This window comes from Falco cherrug, chromosome 6 (genome assembly GCF_023634085.1).
Source record: "Falco cherrug isolate bFalChe1 chromosome 6, bFalChe1.pri, whole genome shotgun sequence".
Lineage (NCBI taxonomy): Eukaryota > Metazoa > Chordata > Aves > Falconiformes > Falconidae > Falco > Falco cherrug.
Window position 1 is genome coordinate 79909969 of NC_073702.1, and position 24209 is coordinate 79934177.

General features: G+C 42.0%; 1 protein-coding gene across 1 annotated transcript in view; it reads right to left on the reverse strand.

The window, feature by feature from the left end:
- Positions 1-15787, reverse strand: part of GALNT2 (polypeptide N-acetylgalactosaminyltransferase 2) — a 98602-nt gene extending 82815 nt beyond the window's left edge. The window contains exon 1 of the mRNA XM_055714029.1: positions 15590-15787. Coding sequence (XP_055570004.1) covers positions 15590-15703 — 114 coding nt within the window. The 5' untranslated portion in view covers positions 15704-15787. The remainder of the gene's footprint in view (positions 1-15589) is intronic.
- Positions 15788-24209: the final 8422 nt, after the last annotated feature.

Here is a 24209-nt window from a genome sequence, read left to right on the forward strand (position 1 = left end):
CCTCCCTTTCACAATCGCAGACCTCCTCTCAAAACACCTTCTGATCAATTCTGAAATAAGCTGAAGTCGTGCAACATTAAGATAGGCATTGACATTTCTAGTGCCAGTGCCACTTACCAACAGGAGCGATCGCCCAAGAAGAAAGGAAGACTGAAAAACAAGTTCAGCGCCAACTGTTTGTACCATGGAGAGGCACTGAATGCAGTGGGAGCCAGCATCCCATGCTTGCCAGAACCTAACTCACTACCTACCAAAAGGTTACTGTGAATTCCCAAACACCAATAAAGGAGGGGGGGGGGAAAAGCAGCTTCATTTTAGCTTTCAGACATGTATTCTAGCTTTAAAGATAACCTAAACCCTGTATTTCAATGGTTAGTCACACTGATTGTTACCGAGTAAACTGACGGTTTCTTAGAAGATTTTCAGTACCCTAGTTTTGCCACAGCTGTGGGTTCTCCTACCCAGCTCAATCATTCCAGCTATTTTTGAAGCGTGGTTTGCGGCAACACAAAACTCTTGATTTTTATAGATTGCTGTGACTTAAAAGTTTTTGAAACGTACGCACCAAAAGTGGGCAAACTCCAAATCACCTGTCATCCTAGGATGAAGCACCATGACTGTTTCATATCCTTTTTCTTAGTTTTGTATGCCCCTATACCACGTATTTAGTTTCTCTATATATACACCATACTTTATAGCTGCCAAAAAAAAGACACTGTAGTATCACAACTGATGTGGTTTCCATTTCTAGAAGTCTCCTTCTCTGCTAATGCAAACTGGAAGGCAGCTGACAGTCTATGAAAAAAAACAATTTTCATGATTGAAATCCAAACGTGACTGAAAAATAAATAAATCAGTAGAGTTGTCAAGAAGCAACCAAATGAAGTAGAGGGATACAGTAGCCCAAACAACAAAACATACATGAAGAGAACAGCTTTCCACTCATATTTGCTCCTAATGGGAAATAATTGGTTTTGTCTACAAGTAAATTTGGTGAACAGGTATACTGAACAGCTCAATCTAAAAATGCATCATTAATGCTCAGCACAGAGATTATTTATTGTTTTCTAAACCTCAAAGCTAAGTGAATTTAATAGGATAACTAAAATTATACATTGTTGCCATTAGTATAAAATGCTGCCTCTGCTACCTGGTCTCTGCCTGAAAGTCAAATCCAGCTGAACTGAAGGAAATCTGGGGAGAATGCCACGCTCCAGATATGTTCTTTGGTTGATGCTCATTTGTACTGACGCTAAGATTAGTAAAACCCACACTTGTTCTTAGGGCTTGTGATGATTTTCTGAGATAAGGCTATGCTTCCTTAGTGTGCCTTTCTTAATTTTTTGACCTACAGCTTACCTCTGCTGTGTTTCTTCCTTTTCTTATACAGGATGCTTTGTTGGTGACTGATGAAAAATACGTACAGCAGACACTATACCTTTTAAAACAAAGTAGCAGCCTATATAATTACCTCTCCTTTTTCTGCTGCAGAACACAAGTAAAATGTGCGTTGGTGCATGCCAGCTACTATGAAAATTATTAGATTATTGCAGCTCTTCTTCCTCCACAAAAACACTGGCTTTGGGCATCAGAAATGGAAAGAGTCAGTTCCTAGTTTAAGGTACTAAAACAGAAATATTGAGCTCTTTTTTTATTATTTTACCAGTATGCAGTTATTTAATGCTTAAATCCAGGATCACAGAAGTTTTAGTTAATGGAAAATAACCAAGTAACCATCTAAGCTCCTGGTTAGACAGCAGATTTCCCAGGAAGTATTTACCATACATTCTTTATTCCACGGCAGGAATACCATCATGTCAATACCAGTAGCTTTTCATACTTGCAGGGAAAAGAGAACATGCAATTTATTTACACAGTTGTTTTTTTTCAACTAAGATGAAGAGTGCAGCCACTAGAGATTCAAATACAAACCCAAGGGTGCAGCACAGAACTAACACAACTTCTGCTGTACATCTTCAACCCTCAAGGGACTAAAAGGGCAGTGTATGTTACAAGTTGCCTGTATTACTGGAATGGGTGTAAGAGGTAGAACTGCGCCTCCAGAAAAAACAGGCAGAATCAAGTTAACAGTTGAAAAACTACATGGTGCCACACGTAAGATAGATTATACTGTGATAAGTAAACATAAAAACTGAATATTAATATCGTGGTAGAGACTAATTACTCCCACTATAAAACACTAAAAGGCATCTGCATCTTTACTAGACATGAGCCAGTAATTACCGTTTTCTTCAACGGCAAACAAGGCTACTCTTAGCTAGAGTATTTAGGGAATTAATCTTAAAGTTAACATGGACAAATTAATACCACATGCTTCAGCACGCTAGCACTCAAAGGAACAGTAATAACACAGCCCATACCATGTTATCCACCTATTCAAGCAGTACAATTGGAGTAATTCCCATCTCAACAGTAGTTCTATCAATACTAACATCATTGCAATAACTGGCAAGCACTGCTGTTTACTGGCAAAACTGGGATAAGCTTTGTTTTTCTGGCAAAACCCAGAATTCAGGAGAAGAGGAAAGAAGAGATCGACTACTTGATCATTGAACTATGGGCAAAAAATAGCATTCAGGCATGCAATAACCACTGTAACTTCCGAAACCAGAAGAAAAGCCAGTACTAGCACTTCCTATCATTTCACTGACATTTTCTTCACTATTTGTATAATGGCAAAAGGCCATTCAAATACAAGGGGGAAAAAATTACTACAAAATTACTGTCTTAAACTAATAAGCCTGAAAGAGAAGACTAAACCATGTCACAAGAAAGCAAACATGCTGACATCCCAGCTGCTACAGCCCACTGCCAGTAAGAGCATGAGAACAGTCTAAATGAAAACACTGCGCAGTTGCCAGAAGAACAGTTATACTGACATACTTCCAAAAAAACTCTCCCATTGGAGACTCTTCTTCCTTCAGCTGACAAAAGAGCCAGCTAAACAAATTCAGACCAGAAAACAGCTATCTGCAAGCACTAGCTGTTCCCAAAAAGCTAGAAAAAAATCTTTTTAATTATTCTGATAAGACACTTATATGAAAGTACATTTTCTGGGATCATTTAATGCTCCCTCTCTATCGCCTCCATCCAGGAAAAGGAACACGTTATTTTAACCTACAGAAGACAAAAGCAAATGTCTTCAAGTCATTTGAAACTGCAGATAGCAATCTGCGTCACTGCAAAGTTCACACTTCTTGGCAAAAAGCAGAAAGTCAGATTTGTTCAAATATCGTACAAGAAACAGCAGCAAACAAAGTATCAGTATCTACAAAAAGGTCACAAAAAAAAAAAACCCAAAACAAAAAAACTGCCAAGACCGGTTTTACATTTACCCTCACTTGTATAATAAAGCAGAATCTCCACTTAAAAGCCTGTCTTACCCAAGAAATTTATGTTTTAAAAAAATCCACCATGTGCCATGATGTTCTGACAAAGTATTATGACAGTACAAGAGGAAACTGACACAAACATATAGCTAAGGGGAATTACGATTAAACTCAAACTAAGATGGTATATAACACTCAAACAGAAAAGCATAAATAATCCAAGAAAAGTGCAGACACTTACTGGTTGCTCTGCACACATAAACAAGTGCTTAGGGTCTTTTTTGCCATAATTTCAGTGCTCCTATGGGTTATTTTAATAGAAATTGCCATCTTAAGTACAGGGTTCCTCCTTAAGTTCCACTAGTCACATCTTTTAAAAAAGGAAGATAACATCTTGAAAGACAAGTACATACACCCACTAACATCCAACACATTGCTTATTCATCATTATGAACTGGCTTTCATCACAAACTGGGTACACGAAAACCGATGTTTCTTAACATAGTTTTAGAAGTCTTCACAAGACTTTACCACATCACTTGCACAGCAGTCCCATCCTGTCCCCCCCCAAAAAAAAAAATCTTCAAAGCAATTTACAACTGAAAACCAGTAAGTTCACTTATCGTACGGTATTCAAAGGAAGTAACATCCAAAGTACTCCTATACCCCAAGACTCAGTGAACAACATCCCTAAACTGTTTTAATACACTTCTTGGAACACCAAGGACATTTCTGTAATTTAAAAAAAAAAAGTGGTAGAAGGCGACCTTACATCAATTTTCTTGCATGCTTCTCCAGATCCATCACTGGAAACTTCTCAGTAACTGGGAAAACGACATAATGAGATAACAGCCACAATCACAGTTAATCTGAACAAATGCCATTATATTTCCAAACCATTGCCTGCATGTGAGCTGCAGCCACTCTTGGAAATAAACATTAGAATACCACAATTCTAAACAAAACTGTACATGTGTGAACTGGAGATTTCAGAAGCGGTCAACATCAGCTGCACTAAGATTACACACTAGATGTGGTTCAAATAGCTTAACTGCTGTGTCAAATTCAGACCCACATTCTAGTAAGTTTAGCACCATGAGGTCCACCACACTTCAATGCTGAAGGCTGAAAAGCTTGAGCTATCCTTTCCATATGATGTATAACTTGAGACATTATCATTTCTTAAAGTCCATTCAGTTACTGACTTTTAATCCATAAAAGCCAGTTGTCTAATAGAGCTTGCCGAGATTCATGTAGACAAAAAGGTTTGTTTATCAGCAAAAGGCCACACTAAGAGATGACCACATGAGAATTTCTACCGTAAGACCACAGCTAACATTTACACGGAGATACCTAAATCCTTCTAGGAAGAAGCCCTTTTCTAAGTTCGTGGTGTAAAAGTAACCTGTTAAGACCATTCAGCCTTTTGCACAATAGAACTGGGACTCTAGACAGTGCTACAATGCAAATAGTCAAAAGCATCCTTAACAGAATATTTTCACCAGACTTTCCAATACTGTCAGACAGTGTTTACAATGGCCAAGTTTATCAAGAAAAGGATTATTTATACACAAACAACCTAGCAAGTATAGTACTTGAAATGGTAAAAAAAATTTTTATATATGCTTAAGAAAAAAACCACACAAACCACAGCACTACTTTGGCATATCACTAAAATAAGACACAATCATGGCCAAATTTGAAACATTTGCAACCTTAAGGAATAATGGCAATTTAAAAAAAAATATTCTGAAAAGTCACACTCCAAGACCACCTATGTGTATAAAGCCAGTTTTTACCCAAGTTTCTGGCTCTTGGGTTTGCAAGCACACAAGAGAGAACATTAAATGACTACAGGCTGATCTTACCATCTTGATGTTCTAACTATTGTTCCCAGGATATAAGAAGTATTATTCCTAGACCACTATGATCTGTATTAGTTATCTCAGTAGGTAACTGAAATAGATTTTTTAGCAAATAGCTTTTGCTGTGTATAAAGCCAGGTACTTTAGGTCTAGGCTGAAGTGAACATCAAGAATAATTTCTTGCTTATTTTTGCTAGAGAATATTAGGAAAGTATTGTGCATAACTGAACAACTGCACCTTAATGAGGCATACTGCATCCTCATCAAGTGTGTCACAAACCTGACAATCACTGCAGACAAGTTCTTCAAGAATTCTTTCTCCTCTGATCAGTGTAAGTTTTGTCCTAACATACTTCTAATTCTTGTGATACCTCAGTGGTGGTACCAACAATCTTCTGCTGAGTTCAATCTTCCCACTAAGAATCTACCAGGCTAAACAACATTGGCACTTAGATTTCTATAATAATTTTTTTTTAAAAAAAAAAAAAAAAAAAAAAGGACTTTTCCTCCAAAAGTGTTCAGCCACACTTTCAGCAAAGTCTCTCCTCCTTTGCTTTTTTGCACATTAAATATGAAACCTAAGGATGCAAAGAAGTGCTGCTGTTTGCTAGGCCACTGCCCACTACGTGTAGTTTAAGTATTTCTTTCAGGCTCCAAATGCCTTTTTATTTAACTATCAAGATCTGCAAGTTCTTAAGAAGTGCTTATTAAAAGAAAGCACACTTCGCAAATGGGGTGGGGGCATTGTCATTGATAGACATTATTAGTTTAAGAGGTATTAAGAATGGTCCTTAAAAGCGCACAAGTGACAGAGTAAAGCTCCAGTTCTCTCACTGAGTCCTTATGGCACTTGCTACAATTACTGTTCACCATCAGCACCTACAGAGAACACCAAAAGAAAGCTAGATGCTGTGCCAGTGGAATGAAAAGGAACATTTCCCTAATTACAGCTTCAAAAAGTATTCACTAACTGAGTGTCTATGGGTAATAACTATTCCACATGGTAGAACAGTCGGTTCACCATTTGCTGAGGCTAAATGACACGGTACATCTTCATGTCAGTAGCTGTTGGCAACGCAACACGTGTTGTGAGAGCACAAGTCAGAGGTCTAACAAACACGCACTATTTGCTCCAAATAGATAACACAAGAGAAAATGAGCAAGGTTGCTGTTGATGGATGGTCTGCTGTGGTAACTAGTGTGTTCCACTGCAGCAGAAGACACGCCACCACCCTTCACAAGAACTGATTATGCTGTCTGGACAACATACACTAACCCAATTTTGTGAAACACTCCAGCAGATATATACTGTAATCCAACTGCCCCCACATTTTTGGCAGGTCCACCTACCACAGTAGTGGTTTTGTGAAAGGAACACACTTCCCAATGGTAGAACAACCACCTGTAAGTATGCAGGCTGGCCCACCATTAGTCAGTAGCAGTTTTCTACCAAATGAAGTAATTTATGAGAAGGAAAAGGAACTCTTCCTTACCAAGACCTTGGTAACCAAAGAAAACCTACAAGTTTTTTTCTTCTTGCTTCTCTTAAGTGACATGGAAAAGCCAAGCTATGTAAAGACCTTAACCTTTCATCTCACTAAAGCATATATCCATATAGACATTCATATATTTATTGACCATCCTTAAACAGACAAGCCAGCTAGAACAAATTTATTTTAGTAACCAAAAATAATTTCAGCTGTGCTGATTATTTCCAGGGTGGCTAAACATTTGGAACTTCATACAAGGAGAAAACATTTTCTCCTCATCAAGTCATAGCTCTTTGAGAATTTGTACACAATAGCATTAACTCTGTGCCAGTTCTTTGTATAATCTTTCCTTGGGTAGAGCCTTTTTGTTTCAAGCAGATCCGTTACTCAGTAGACAAGTCTATTGCACTTTGCTAATGCCTAATAAACTCAGCATATTCTCTCATTATTCTTTGCTTTCCTTAAAAAAAGCAGCCAGGTTTTATGATAAATAATTTTACAACTTCAGAAAAGTTAACAACTGAACCTGCAACCTTTCCAATAGGCTCTTTTTTTTTTTTCCATAAGAGACCACAGTTATAAAGACAAAAAATCTAAATTATTGCCTTTGATGTGCACTAAATAGCAGATTTGGGGGATATATGGAATGCTCTAAAATATAGACTTTCTGTTCTTTTACTATCTCATTCCTTTCCCATTTGAATTTCATAAGCTGAGCTCAAAACCAACATCTGCCTGGATAGTCCCTTTACACAGATGTGCTTTGTCAGATGGTGGAGCTATTTGAACTAGCATATTTTAACTTGTTTAAATGACAATAAAGATACCCTGGGCAATTAACAAAACCAGCATATAAAAAAGGGATAGTGGGAAAATAAACAGTTTAGACAGAGGAGAAGGCAACTGGGGGGGGGAAAAAAAAAAGTGCTGATAGTAATTTGCACAGGCTACACTGGAAGGCTATCATATGAACAAGTTCCTTTGTTTCTCAGAAGAAAAACAACTTTAACATGTAAGTTGATATACACCAAGGGAAAAAAAAAAAAGCCTACCTTAAAGCCATACTGGAAGTTTAAAACATGCTATATTTGAACAGGGGACGTAGGGATGTATCAGTCACAGTTTTTAGAAAAAAAACAGATGCTGATTTTTTCCACTTTCTCAATCATTAATGCCTGCCACATGACACAATAAATAGTCCAGGACAGCTTGATTCATGCTAACATTACTTGGCAAACGAACACTCAGAGAACGACAGGCAAGCACGTATGTGGTACGCATCAGTAACACACAGGTTTTATAAAATAATTCATTCTGCACATAATGGAGAAAAACCACACCACACATTTAAATACCTTCACTTTCACTTCCGCTTCACAGGAGCGGTCTACCATATGAAGCTTTCTATGAAAGAGCCTTATGGAACCAGAGAGACCATGAAATGGTTCAACTTCTATTGTATCTAGAACATCTTACGCTATGTCTTTAAATTCAAACACGCATAAACCAAACATTTTGATGTGGACATTTCACTTCCCCCCGCCCCCCAATCTTCCCTCCTCAATCCATCCTTTACCCTTTTGAAAGCTTACATGAAAGGGAAAAGCAGGAGAAAAGATGAGCATCTACTAATTTAAAAGTAAACAGCATTAAAGGATGCAGCCAGGTTTTAAAATTTATATGGCTTAAGACACCACTACTTTGCATTACACAATGGCAATAAAACAACCTGCTTAGTGTTTCCTTCTGTAACACCCACTCTGATACTCCGTTTCCACACTATCCCAATATATTCGGGCAATGACATTCAGCCCCACATTCTTGCAAAAAAAAAAAAAAAACCAAAAAAAAACGTAAGTGTCTCACTGCTTCCTGCAGATTCATTATTAAAATTCAGCTGTATTGCCAACATATAAGCAATACACAGCTTCTTCACCAAGTCCTAATAAAAATCACATTTATTAACAAGTCATCAATAGCCAGGGAGTTGAAAAACTGTACAACACCTGGCTGTACACTGCTACAGCTAAACTACTGCTGAGAGTAGGTTATTTAAGAACAGATTCAAGTGGACCAAGTCAACTTAAACAGAAGCACAAGTTAATATTTACCAACTGCATTTACTTCATCTGGGCAGTTCACATTCATCACCCGAGTTTCACAGGATCAACCCTGTCCCAATGTTTTCTTTTCAAACAGACCTGACTTAACCAGAAGTACTGTATTTTAAATTTATATGCAGCTACCAAAAAGTCAACGAAAAACATTTTCTAGACTATCTGCTGGAACTAATATTTTTAAACAGTTTCTAGGCATGCAACAAAGTGACACCCAGTACCAATATAAAGGTGTCTTTTCTATTCTGTAGCAGAGTACTGTTGTGAGCCGCTTTCTAGCCGACAATACCACATTTCTCATTCGATCTACCACCATCTTAACAAAACAGTATCAGTTATACACAAGCACTTGGATACCACACAACACTGGAAATGGAAAAGGACCAAGAGAAAGAGGAAATCTAAGGAAAGTGTGGAATTATCACGTCATTTTGAAGGCCAAGATTGAGGTTCTCTAATATACGTTTAAATGGTTTGTATTTTTTTCCCCAGATTGGTCTAAAGACCAAGTGATGACAATTTCATTATGGTAATCGCCACTGAGAAGGATCTTTAATATTATTTTACTTTATATGAAGTACTATTGTGTCTTTTCTAAATTAGAAAAAAAGTGCTATTATATCACTCTTCATGTTGTACTTTTGGAAGGATCTAGAACACATGGAAAGAATGACCGACACTTATTTGTAATACACCTTGAAACACCAAGATGGACAAGACAAGAACAAGTAAGGTACGTGGCACACTTCATTAGTGCACTAAATTTTTAAACTACATCTATCAAAGGACATCACTACGATTTATAAACTTTGTACACAGAGATCACAGTAAGCAGCAAACCACAGCAGCAATGGAATAACAGGGAGAAGCACAGCAAACTACTACAATACCCACATGAAAGGGAAAAACTAAGAGAAAAGCTGGTTAACCAACCTGTTTTGTATGAAACTACTAAAAGTCACTCTTGTTTCCCCAACTCCTTCTGCCACCACTACAGCCCTGCTCTACTTCTCCATTTATGAAGCAAAACAGCTATCAGTAATCCAAGAGCAATAGCATCTGTACCAGAGCCAGAGTCATCAGCTTCTAACCTGGCAGGTTGCAGGGGACAACACAACAATCTTGCAGCTAAGAATTAATTTCTCACTGACACTCCATCAACTGGAGAAAAACCCCACTGAAGCATTTCAAATATCAGGGGAGAAAAAGGGAAGAGCCCAACGCAACCACAGACTGCACAAAATTTGCATCTGTCTTTTCATTACACTCAATGTTAAATTTTATGAAGTAATCCACAAAAATAAGTGACTGAATTGCCAAGACAGTCATTTTGTCCAGTGACATGTTAAATTAAGAAAACATACATGTACAACAAACTTCAGAGACTCATTTTTACGTTCTAGTCAGAGAAGGATAGCTTCACTGAAGTGCCTGGGCATTTCACTTCTTCCCCATTTATTACAGACTAGTATAGATGAAAAATATCCATTAGCAGAAACTTAACCTGTTTTACAGAAGAACATCTTTTTCTATCTCCTTGTACCCTGTAGAAAGTGAATGCCACAGAAAGGACACAATTTGACTTTTGTAACCTTTGATATCTTCACTTGTCTAAAGATCAAAATATCAGAAATCATGTCCAATGTCATATTATATAAGGGACTGAAGTTACATTTGAAAATTATGCAGCAAACTAAAATTAGCATTCAGCAATTAAAACTGGCAATGCCTTCCTCAAACGAAAGAAAACAGAATTGGAAAGGTTACTTTTAACCCCCTTCCAAAAAAAAAAAAGCTCTGCTGCCTTCAAGAACCTTGAGAGAGACAGTCAAAAAGTTAATACTCCGCAGTTTCATTCTCTGACAAAATCAGGTTAATGCATCTAAAGTTTAAACACATTTCCTTTTTCCTCCACTTAAATCTTAAGAAAAAACCTCAGGTACACTAAATCTGTAGTATATCTAGCACTCTTGCTCTACTATGTACATTGTTCTCTATAATGGCAATAAAAGCCTCATTTAACAGTAACTGAAATAGTTCAGGGGTTCCAAAAATGAGAAAATAAAGAGGAAAGGAAAAGTTTGCATATGCTGAAAGGAGTTAAAGTTTTATCCTTGTAGAACAAGAACTTAAAGCTTCTTTTTCCTCCTGCTTTCCCCAAAGGATCAAGTCACTTTCAACTAGTGACGTACTCAAGGCAAAGCATCACCTTTTTACCTTTGCATTTATTTCATATCAGCTAGTTCCATGGTACAGCCACCCATCAAAAGTCTGCTCCAAAATAAAATTTCAAAATAAAACCACCACCCAGCACAAAACCAAAACATAGAAAGGAAAAATAAACTAGGTACAGGGTAATAACCAGTTCTACAGGGGAAGCCTGCCTCCCTGTGGCTGAACTAACCATAAATTCCATTTCTCCAATTCGTTCCATTACACCCAGTAAATCTGATGAGCCAACAGTTACAAGCTTCTAGTTCAAGGCAGGCTGGGGTTTGGGTTTGTTTGGGTTTTGGAGTTTGGGGTTTTTTGGCTGGCTGGAATTAATGAAAAAATAAAGATATTTCTAATTTTAAGAAACACTGGCAAAAGTTAGCCATCTCTCCTTACTGAAAGATTGCTTTTAGCCTCCTCCTCTAGATAGCAAAGGTGGGGTGGGATGGGAGAGAGGTCCAACTTAAAAAACAACCGACACTCTTTACACGGCAACAAAAGCAAAAGCTTGTCAGCACTCTTGTCACCTAAATCCAGAAGGCTCCAAACCTTGGCTCAGCTGCAGCTTAACCTAGCAGGCCTCTCTTGGTGCCTTAGCTTTCAGCAGTAAATCCCCTTTCTGCCTACAGGTCTCCTTCAGGGTATGCCTAGGAGGATTTCACTCTTGGCAGCAGCCAGGAAGCTTTTGGTGCTTTCAACAAGATGCAGACATTCCCCTGTCCTGTCTGAAGGGCTCAATTACATGGGGCTACTTTCTTAATGCCTAGCACAGTAAGTTCTTTAGAAAACAGCTGGGGGTTTTGGCTGTTTTGTTTGTTTGGGGGGGGGGGGGGCATGGGGTCCCCTCAATCCAGTCACTCTATTGTGCAAGAGCTTAGTGGTTAAAGAAATCAAAACCTGTGTGACAAATACTCAAATTCACAGCAGCCTTAGGAGGGGATCACATCATCAAGATGACTTTGGCTTCAGAGAGTATGAGCAGCTTTCTAACCATCTTACAGAAGCTGCTCCATTTTGTGCAAGTCTAAGGCACAGAGCATAAGCCACTTCTGCTACGGGTTAGGAAATTCATCCACAATAGGAAGGGAAGTTCCAGTCTCTGCTCCAAAGGCTTTTTAATATAAAACATATTAAGTGAACACAAAAGTAGCCCACATTTTTCTCAATCTCACAACTGTTGGGCTTGCAGCTTGCTTTCTTCTGTGTCACAGCCTCTGTTTGGGGAACTGTTTCTCTAACCTTTAAACAAGTGAATCAGACTCACTCTTTCCAATCTACAATCCAGTGATCTGGCTGGAAAAGGAGTGAACTGAAGCCATGGCATTCTCATGCTTACTATCATTTTAATTGGAGATTCACTGGAGGGGAGAAGAAAAAAAAAACCAAACAAAAAACAACAAACCACATTTCTGCCCCCTCCAAGAACATGTTGAGTGAAAGGCTTCGACTCTACCCTTTTCTTCCTTTCAAGAAAAAAGGAAAAGGTTGTCACACCCTAAATTCCAGACATAAAAGACATTATTTCTTTCTACTCTAGTTTTTATGTCTAGGTCCAGAATGAGAAGCATTGCACCTTCCTTTTTTATTATTATTATTTACATATTTAACAATGAAACAGCTTCTACTTTGTGTGCTTTAGACCCTTCCATGCTTGCTTCCCTCCCACCAAGCCACAGCACAGGGGCCAAAAACTTAGGCAAGGCTGTACCGCACACTGCAACAGCCAAACAGCTTTGCAGATCTTACTAGAAAGGTTGTAAATGGAGAACCAAAATAATTAGAAGCTGACATTAATCCTGACACTATCCTAATAAGAAAAAAAAAGAAAATCACTCTTTTCTCACACTCAAGTGCAATCCTGGCAAAGGGCAAACAACTTCAAACTCTCCTGAAGAGAAAAGAAATTGGTGATGTTCATCGCATCACAGGACTGGTGACTGTGCCAGACAAGTCCAGTATGTCTGGGTAACACACTATATCTGCGTACGGAAAAAAAAACCCCTCATCATCCTTGTGGAAAAAAACATCCTGTTTGTATAACCAGATCTGTAATTAACATGCAAATTGCTTACACAAATGAAGTACTATCCCCTCCCGGCTTTTGTAATTTTATAGACTGAACACGGCAGAGACTTCAATTTATTAAAAGTGATGTTCTTCTGCAAGCAACTGTTTCCATTATATTGAAATAGTGGGCAAGTAATAGGACTACATGAAGTCATACACACCAAGAAATTTACTACAGCAGGGTTTCTGTTTGTAAGTTTAAGACAGTTTGTGTTTTTGTTTTATGCCAGGGTCTGACACTAAGTTAATAAGCCTTTTATTGAGATTCAAAAGCCATTACATTACACACATCTTCCCCTACTTACATTTGCTAACCTACACTGAGGCCCAGGATTAAATTTTACGCTTCACTGACAGAAAATAGAATCCTAAATCACCAATCCACACATAATTGTTAATTTCCCCACTTGTTTCTTGTGGTCACAGTACCTACTTTCTTCCTTACCACAACCTACTTTAAACTTTCACATTTGTAAACCTAGCACTGAGCTTCAGCTCAGGCCTATGAAATGTCTCTTTTTCTTCAGATTATCTTCACTAAACTGTCCCAATTACCCAGACCAGTAAAGTTTACTAGATTTTGGGCAGAGTGATAATGAATTACACTACCAAAGCAAGTATTAGTATCACAGATCTCTTAAAACCATAATAAAACCTCCTACTAATATCAATAATAAACAGCAGCAGGTTCTAGCGATAAAGTACCAGACTCTTAGTTAGAAAAACTGGTTTCTTTTCTATTTCATTCTCACCTAGTCTTCTGGGTGACCTTGGGCAAATCACTATCCCCACACTGCAGGTTCCCCAGCAGTAAAAATGAATTGAACAGACTTGCAAATCCGTCTGGTAACATCAAATGAAACACAACGCAAGAGTTAAAAATATACTTCCCTATCTGCAGATATATTTTCCTTGATAGCTCCTCTTTATCCCATTATACAGCAGCAGCCTAAGATTGCTTTTACTTTCCAAATACACTCCGGCGGTTCTTCAAGAAAGGCTTTAGGCTATTGCCTTACTTTTTATCACATGCTTGATCTATTTCTCCTATTGTATCTACTTTGAAGGACTCAGAACTTGTATTTAGCAATACACACTTAACACTTACTTTATTATATCAAAAGTTGCTGTTGAACGCATTCCTAAGCTATGGGGAGAAAATAAAACAGGACACATCAGAAGAGAGAGCCAATTATCAGCGAGCAGCGACTCATTCTCTAGACACTTTCTCACACAAGTAATCACGCAAGTATTTGCTTCCACGACCTGCCACAGGAACCAATCGGCAGATTTTTACCAGGAATACATGCACCGATGAACTGAACCGCAGCCGAGCAACATAAAGACCCCTCTTATACAGTGCTAGACTTTAAAAATGCTACTTTTCATTTAACAGGAGACTGCCATTTATTAGCAAATAACGCTGCTGAACTGCAGTGCACCGCTCACTTGCCCTCTTCGCATTTCTGGGTTTGTGTGAGATTTTTTTGAAAAACTGACGCAGTGATGAGATGCTTTTTCACTTTTCCTGTTCCAAAATATAAGGCTTAAACCATTTCCAAAAGCTCTTGGCTTTACTAGTCTTTGGGAGTAAAAAAGGCCATACACAAAAAAAACCTTAATTTTTTCTAGAGTTAGTGGATAAAGTTGCTGCCTCCCACATCATGCCACAAAAGCCTGTTTTGCTTGATACAGACTATGACATGCTTCCAGCTATTCTCACGATCAAGGAATTACCACAACACATGGGAAAATTTCCTTAACAAGTTGACAGAGGGAATAATGAAAAAAAAAAAAAAAAAAAATCACTCCAGCACTGTCAACAGACAACTTCTTGAACATTAGTAACCGAGCCATTTAAAAAAAAAAAAAAAAAAGAAGAGCCAGACCTTCCACACCACAGGCACGAAATGTGACAAATCCGGCTATTCCCTGAAATACTGCAAAACCGATCGGAAAACGGCAGCTTTTCGGTGCAGCGCTAAGGAAAGAAGAAATCGCTGTACATGGGGAGAAAAGGCATTTGCGGCTGGGATCCTCGGTTCTCTCCAGGGGGAACCGGAGCCCAGGGGACCCCGGTGCCGGCGGGGAAGGAAGGGGCCGACGTTACCTGCCCGGAGCGGAGAGGGGCCGAGGCGGGGCCCCCCCGGCCCGTAGCGCGGCCCCGGCCCCCCCGGCCGCCCGCCCCGCTCTCCCCTCCCACACCGACTTCCCCCGGCCCGGGACGTGGCCAGCCGCAGTTGGACGGGGAGCGACGTGACGGGGTTGAAACCGGTCTGAAGTCCACAAAGAAGCCATCTGCCTCCGGGAAACGGGCTGGGGAGCGGCGGGGGCGGAAAGCCCAGGGGAACTTGCGCCCCGCCTGAAAGCGAGCGGCCCCCCCGCCCCGCGGGGCTGAGCGGATCCCCCCGCCCCGAGCCGCGCCGCCTCCAGCCCGGCCCCGGCCGCCCCGCTCCCCCCGCCGGAGCTCCGGGATGGGCTCTCACCTTCCTCCCGCCGCCGCCGGCCAGCGCGGCGCTGCCGCCCGAGTACATGTAGTAGGCGATGCCCAGCACCCAGAGGAAGGCGAAGCAGAGCAGCAGCCGAGACCTGCGCCGCATCCTCCCTCCCGCGCCGCCACCAGGAAACGGCCAGCAGCAGCCGCCGCCTCCGCTCCTGCCGCCGCCGCCGCCGCGCAGGGTCAGGGGGCAGAGGGCGAACGCCCGCCCCCCGACCAATCCCGCGCCGCACGGCCCCGCGGGGGGCGGGGCGGGACGGGGCGGGGCTACCGGCGTCGCCATGGTTGCAGCACGCCGGGCCGCCGCGCCGCCGCCTCCTCGCTCAGGGGCCGGGGCCGCGCGTACCCCGCGGCGGCAGCACCGGAACGGCCCCGCTCGTCCCCCCCGCCCCCAGCCGGCCGGGCCTGGCCCGGCCCCTCCCCGCCGGCGGCCGCGGGTCTGAGGGGCGCACGCTGCCAACAGCCGGGCGGCGCGGGGAACCGTCCCCCCTCCCTGCGGCGGCGGGACCGCCCCGGCTGCGCCTTCCTCGGGTGGCCGGGCGGGGAGAGCGGCCGGCGGGTGCCGGAACGCGGCTTCGGAGCCGCCGCGGGGGCCTGACCCCCGCCCTCCCCAGGCCGAGCGCGGCGGAGTGCCCGTGCCCGCGCCCCGTGGCTCGGCCGGCGGGGCTGGGGCCTGAGGGGGGCGACCCGGCCGGCCGGGTTTGCCGGCGGCGGCACCCGCGGCCGGGGCGGCTCGGGGCGGCGGAGCGCAGCGCTGCCGTGCTGGTCGCTCCGCTCTGGGATGTCGCTCCCACCCGCGCTGGCCGATTGGAGACTCCCAGGTCCACGGAAGGCCCAGGCTGGCCACCTCATGCCGTGTCTCTGCCGCTCTCCCCGCTGTTCCCACCGAACGGCGGGGAACGACGAGCGTGCTGTATGAAGGTGGTGTCCTGGAAGTCACTTGAGGCTGGTGGTGACACGGGTCTTCATTAAACCTCAAAGGTGAGAAAGCAAAGTCACGCTGGGTGATGTCCAGTGTCCTCTGTGTGACAGGTGCCTGCATCTCATTTGGTAAGTCTCTGCCTTACGTTATTTGAGAGATCTTTCCATGGCCTTATGGGAGACACCAAGGTCCTGACAAGCCCACCGTCCCACCAAGGCCACACACCTGCTCCCCCTGCGCTTCTGGGGTCACCGCATTACAGCAGTGCCCGAGCTGGAAGCGTGGTCTCCCCTATGCTGGCCTAAAGGGAGCTCTGGGGGACTGCCTGGATCATCCCGGGAGGCTAACCCACACGGGGCCTCACTCTTAGAGGCTGGTCTGTTGGTGTGGGGTCATCACCTGGTAAAATTACCTTTCTTTCTGCTCACCCATTTCCACCCTTAAACACCTCAGGACAGACGCTACACTGCTGCTGGCTCTCACTGTGGTTCACTGACTTGTGTGTGTGCAGCTCATGCTGCTGTTTTTCCACACCACTGAGTTTTCTGTTGTTCGGCATTTGCTGCTCTCTTATCCCACTGTGAAACATGAAGAAATGAGAACACAAAACTAAGAAAGGAAGAGACACATTCCCTAACAATTAAAAAGCACCTCTATTTCAGAGCCATGGTACCCACACAAAACAGAACATTCCTGGTTTTTAAAGGTTTTCTCTGTCCTCTCACCATGTTTTACCAATACACTTACTGCCACCCATTCCGCCTGTACCCCGCATCTCTGTCATCCTATCTATACTGACGTCAGACTTCTGCCAGTCCAGCCACGCCAGTGGCTATGCAGCCTCTGTGGAATAGTCCTCACCAAGCCATGCCAGGATGTGGCAGGGCTCTGGCAGCAATTCTGTTGCATGAGCAGGCAAAGATCCAGCAGCCAAAAGAAATGGCATCAAAAACTCACCTGCTCACCAGCACAGTCACTCTGCTGACACTCTTGTCCAAGAAGATGATTCATGTCAATGCTGGCACTGTCTGGGCAGAAGTTGACTGGCATGCAAAGATTTCAGTGGATGACTGCGTATCTGCCCACCTGCCAGAGCCCTGATGGAGCAACAGGATGGGTGAAAAGACAAAGGAAGAAATCCCAAGTAACTGTTCATTCAGGGAGTGTAAAATAAAGAGAGATCTCTCTTCAGAGCAAATGACTTTCAATACACTCAGCGACTCTTGGTTTTGGAAGGAGTTGGAGAGAGACACCCAATTTGTGCAAAATACAAGTTTTGGAATCAAATAACTGGCATCCATTGAAGTGAGGTACTCTGGAGAGTATGGGCTGCCAGGAGACACGCAGATGTTCTGGATGAGAGTTTTTGATTTATCCCGAGTATGTTTGATGCAAGTGAGAACAGTTCCTGCAAAAGCACTGATTGTGCTTGCATGTAAAAAGAAACACACACACCACCCCAAAGGCTAGATTTTAATGAGTAAGATTTTCTATATAGTTCAGAGCACTGTCAGTAGCCCAAGATTGTGAACATTCTGACAAACTCCTGCCGCTTAAGCTCTACGATCAGCTGGACATGAGGTGAAGAAACAGCTCCCTTGCTGCTGGGGGATTCCCTCAGCAGGCAGATCTGCTGAGGGAGAGGGTGCTGTGCATGACATCCTTCCCCGCAGAAAATATCATATATTTATATATGTGAAGTGCCCAATTCTGGAGCCATAATCCCATCTCACCTTACAAAATCTTCAGTCCACTTACTCTTTAAACACCTTGCAAAGCCTACAGAATCTTTTCTTGCCCTTTTCACAATCTAAAAGATCTTGGGACAGTCTTCAAAGGTCTCCATGCAGCCCCAGGTATGTTCACTGATTTTAGCAATGTGCTTACATAGATTTTTCCCTTTCCAGCAAAATTAGCCAGCCATGCATGTACAGAAAATCTTTCTGTAGCTGCACACTTCATAAGCTTACTGAAATAACCCACTGCACATGCTCAATCACAGTTTTCAAAGGTTTATAACTCAGTCAAATCAAAACAATTTCTTCTTGAACAAGTAAATACATGTCTATTTCAAGGAAGGCTACTTCCACGTCAGAGTTCATTTTTCAGCCTTCTGCTGATAAATTTACAGAAATGCTCAAAAAAATAGGCTGTAAGAACCTATTTAGCTTGAGAAATGTGCTTTTTTTTTTTTTCTTTTTTTCCATTCTGCTGATATTCTGAACTGGCTGAACCAGTTTTGTTCAAATCTTTCTAAAATACTCGCACTTGGACAAAGTCCCAATCTGGCAGATTTCATCCTGAATCATTTATATTTCACAGACCACAGAAAACACAGAGGTTTAGAATGGAAAATGTTACATGGCTTTAACTCTAGGAAAAGCTGCCTGTTCCATTACAATTCATTCACATGCACATACCTCTCTGCCTCAAAAGTCCTAACGTGTTTAGTCAGCAAAGCAAAACTGAAAAAAAAAAAGGCACTTCAATCAAAGCAAAGAATTCAAGAAAAATTTAAGATATTTTTTAATGATTTTTCCAGTGCATTTCAAAAGAAAATATTAGCATATTTTAAGAGCAGCATTGCTGGAATGATTCACAGAATATAACTGCTTCTTTATCAACCACAGCCCTTAAAACAAAAGAGAGAAGTTAAGCATGCGAGAGTACAAATAGGAAATTTGCAGAAGGAATCATCAAAACTGTGCCTTTGATCTGTCATGCAGACACCTAGATTCAATGGGCCAAATTCTGATCTAATTACCTAGGGTGTAAACCAGAGGGAATTTCACTGAATTTATTTGAGAGCAGGTATAAAACCAGATACAACCACAACCAGAGTCTAATTCAGAGTGTTAGTGTTCATATGATCTTCTTGTATCTAAAGACCACAAAAGTTGCTCATCATTTTCTGGACTTAAATGACGTAGTCAGAGGTGAGCGAATCCTCCGACAGTGCAAATGGAAAACAGTTCTCACCTTGAGGAATAAGTGAGTCAATCCCTTACTCATGCAAGCAATCTTGTCCTTGCAAAGAGAGGAAGGAGGATTTTCATATCAGGTCTAAAACACAGAAAGTAAGTTTTAAAAGCTATGAAAGGCCAAAAATCCCATCATGATGTCTGAACCTCTTTGACACACAGAAGCTAATGTGTTGCTGATCCAGTTCAGATTACGTTCTTTTAAACCTATGCAGTTATGTCAGAAAGTGTGTCATTCTTCCTCTCTCATGAGAAAGGTTACTCATTAGCCTAATGTAAGATGTTTCATAACACAGAAATCACACATTAACCTGAAATTTAAAATATATCTGTGGAGGATATAGGTCTATTAATGCCTTGAGAACTTGAGCTGAGTACTCAGGCCAAGCCGAGTTTGTGTTTGTAGTGCAAGAATTGTGTTTGTAGTGAAAGATCCTGATCCTGCAAACGTTTATGCAAATGTTTAACTTCATTCAGTGTGTATTCCCACTGGAGTCAGTCAGACTACTCAGACGTTTAAAATTATATGCTCATGGCTGAGTACTTGCAGGATTAAAGGTTAAGTGCAGCTAGCAGGTCTGAAAATCTATGTGGGTGTTTTGCAATTCCTCACTGCACAGTGGTAACAATGAGAAACAAACTACCTCCTCAGCTAAAGACTTGGGAGTCAACATGTCCTTTCCCATCTGTTTAGATGCCAAGAACTATGTTTGTTTAATTTTTCAGCACAGTTTCTGATGCTACCCAGAGTAGGCAGACGTGCTGGCAATAGCATTGAGAAGTGGCTCACTTCCAGAAAATCTTGTTACCCTCCAAGAATGTTTTTTGAGCTGTTAAAACCCCACATAGCAAATATTGTATCACGTACATTTTACCTTGAAAACAGCATGTCACCCTGCCTGACCACAGGGTTTACCATGCAAGGTCCAATTACATTCAGGCTTTTTAGAACTAAACCTCTCTTATCCTAAACTTCGATATCGAGAAGGTAGCATCTTCTCTTTTAAAGCATAAAGCAATGGTTATTTCCTCTGATAGCAGGTTTTTAATGCTGTTTCTCCATTAGAGATTGATCAACACATTACCTCATGCAATGCAGATACTGTAAATGCTGCATTTTCTCACAGAGTTTTGAGTATCAGCTTAAGCCCTCATGCTTCCAAGGCAAATGATCCAAATCTGGAAGCCCTTCCTCTCTATTAAATAAAGTTTAAGGTTCAACATTCCTTGGAGCTGTTCAGTTCTACAAAGAGAGGAAACAGATTCTTTTCCTTTGGGTGGTGAAGACAGGGAAAGAATAACTCAGCCTCTGGTAGGCCTCCCGCTAAAGATGGCAGAAGCCAGTACAAACTGCAGTCCCATTGCCAACTATTCTTCCTGAGCTGAGTCACTTAACATGTTGGGCTGAACTTCAGCAGCACAAAACAAACCTCTTGTGGCATTCTGTAGGCTGATGATCGGATATCAAAATGTGATACAGCTCCAAAGCATCTCCCATAGGAGAGTGGTGACAGATGAAAAAGAGAGTCGGCCGTGGAGGGAGACTTGCTGAAACAGTGACCTCACCTTTGGTGGAGGTAATTTGATCGCCCTTCATTGCATTTATCTGAATTCTGGGGTCATGCTGGATTCTTCATGGCTGCCCAAAGTGTAAAGACCGATGATCTATGGTCTGAGACAGGGCAGGAAATTCCATCCTTTCCTCTTGAGCAGGACTACGCTGCAGTGGTGTGCAGCTGTAGTACTGTAAGTCATTTGAGGCTAGGGGTAAACACTGTGTGCTAATGCATAATACAAAAGTCTATTTTTGAGCAACAAAGAAAAATGTGAACACATCACACAATGGTGCTGTAATCTCAACCGATACTTTGTCTATTCAAACTCATAATCCAGATCAGTAAGGCTACAGCCAAGTAATTTGAGGCTATCTATCTATGATACAGCTTTGCTGCAATGAAGTATAGAAAATGCAGCTAAATTACCCTACAATAAGATTCCTGGGGATGAAGAAAAATGTTTCCCCCAGTCAGTGTTCTACCTGAAGCAGGTTTTCCTTATCTCTTTAAATAAAGTCTTTCCTAGGTAATTGCACCATCATCAGCTCACCACGGGGAATGTGAGAGAATAAGGGGAAAAGAAAGAAAAAAATGTGAAGAGGACTGAAGGAGGTGTGGTAGGAGGGGAGGGCAGAGTACAAGGAAGCAACATAGGCCTTTCCCTTCCAAAGTTACTGCACCCTGTTCAGACTCTCCCTGCAGCGTCTGAATTGAAACGACTGAAGTGATTGAGATCACCAGCTCCCCAGGATGTCAGACCTTGGCTTCTTACACAGACAGCAGGGAGAATCTGACGCTTAGTGAGTGCTCAACCTAGTCTGTGTATCATTCAGAGCGACGGAGAGAGAAAACTGCTTGCTATACAATATTTTAGCTTCAGCTGGATAGTGGAAAGCATCTCCTTACTTCTTCCCCACTTCGCTTATGGTAGGAGCTAAAGTGCTTTCAGTCTGAGGCATGGAAAGCAGGTCTCCAGTTTTCTGGAGAAGCATCCTAATCACTGACAATGACAAGTTACTTCCAGAGGTGCCATTGTGGACAGGCTGAACACAGCTCAGATGTCTTTGATTAATCTTTTTATGTTTAAATATCTTTCTCCATGTTGGCTCCCACTCAGATGCACAGAGTGGAGCCCATGCCTCCGAAGCAGTATGCTGCCCATAGCAACCTACTCCCATAGTTCCTGCTGGATACAGTTTGGTCTGACAAAGTGAGCAGTGCTGTACATCCCCAGAGACTCCTCTGCACCAGGTGAAGGACACCACTCCCCACACACCTGCCCTAGCACCGTGTCTGCTTTGTGCATTACAACTGTGGCTGAACAAACAAACCCCAGTGATAGATTCTTATCAACGCGATAGATGGTACTCCCAGATATTTTACGAATATTTTGCGCTGTGCAATTAAAAGTAGTCTTTTCACACAGATCATGTCATCAGTAAATATGCTGCTTTATCGTGTTCATTTGCGCATTTGCCAGTTTGCAAAGTTTGGTGTTTGGATCCCACAATCATGGTAACAAATTGCACAGCGCTTTTGTATCATTTTCAAGAGCATATTTCATCTAAGAGGGAAAAAAGATCCTCACAGCTATTTCAGTTCACATACCCTCTAGAAGTCATATATTGATTTCTCCCAAATTTAGTTTTTCAGTACTTTGGAGCAGACAGTGAATAGGCTCACTTACCACAGGGGTTGGAAATTGACCTTGTTTGTAGCCTTCACAACCCTTTTGGCCTCAAACCTTTATCATCATCAGTGGAAATCATGAAAGATGTTCTTTCTGGAAACAGGGCCAAAACCAGCAAACCTGGAGAAATTAGTTTTACACTGTTCCTCTTCCAACAGAGGTAACCAGATCCACCCTCTGTGTAACACAACTGAACCACAATGAACCTGGCCCTGGTGCCTATCATACAAACAAAATAAATTGAAAGAGAAACTGGAACTGCCCTGCAGAGACCACGTATCTTCCATCCCCTTTGTTCTTTCAAGAGTTTCAGGTAGAGGAACAAGTGGTTTCTTCCAAGAAGTCAAACAGCAAATAAAAGAACTTTCTGCCCTAGTTCAGTAAGCTGAAGATCTGTGGGTTTGTTAACTGAGGTTAAGATCCTTTTTCCTTTCTCATCCTACCAGAGTATCTCTCAGTCTTTTCTCTAGCTTTCAAAACTGTTTCTGAACGGAGAGAGACATGCACCTTGTGGAGATACACTCAAATAATGATTTTCCTTTTATTGGTAAATTAGATTATTCCAGCACATACAGGTGTAAACAAAGCCTTCCCTACTGAAATAACATTTTTGGCCTCAGGAATTCCCCAGCAAGATCATTCCTTCCCTAAGTCCCACAGAGAGATAGTTTGGCTGTCATCTCACATGCACTGGTTTAAATTGGAAGTAAATCTGTAGAAGGCCACGTCACTACAACAGGCTAAAACTGATGTAAGTCGAGAAAAAGTCAAATTTCCCATATAGTTCCTTCTCTTGCTGAAAAGTAGTAACATAACTGGAGAAAAAGAGGTATTTGCACAGAGTACTGCACTTCTGTGTATACTTTGCACAGAACAGTCCTAAAAACTGGCACTGCTTAGTGCATGGAAGTGCTCACAGGGCCCCTGTCAGCTCCAAAGGCTTGTGTGCAGGGACGGGGGTGGCAAGGGAGGAAAGGGTAAGGAAGGCATGGGAAGAGGAAGAGGAAGAGGAAAAAGAGGGCAGAATCAGAAAAGAGAGAAGAACCTCTGCTTGGTCACATACAGGCATATACTGGTTGTGCCAGGAAGCCCAGCATGAAGGACCGGCCTTTGCACTTTAGCCTCTCACATATCACTTGTTAAGGAGGGAAAAACCCCACATTTTAGGAAATGTTCCCTGCTGTGATGCTGTGAATAGAAAACTCTTGTGTTGCTGAACAAGAAAAACACTGTTTCTGGTATCACATCTTTGTAAGAGGCACTTCTGTGTCCTTACTTTTCTTTTGTAGTCTGAGTAACCCCCTCTAGATGGATGTCCCAGGACAATCTTACAGGAACAAACATCCTTGGCAGTACCGCACAGTATAAAACATTTACGAGATATTCTCTGTGTGTTCTTGTTACAGAAGAGCTCACTAAATACTTGCCTAGGGACACAGATGTACCCGCAGAGGTACAGC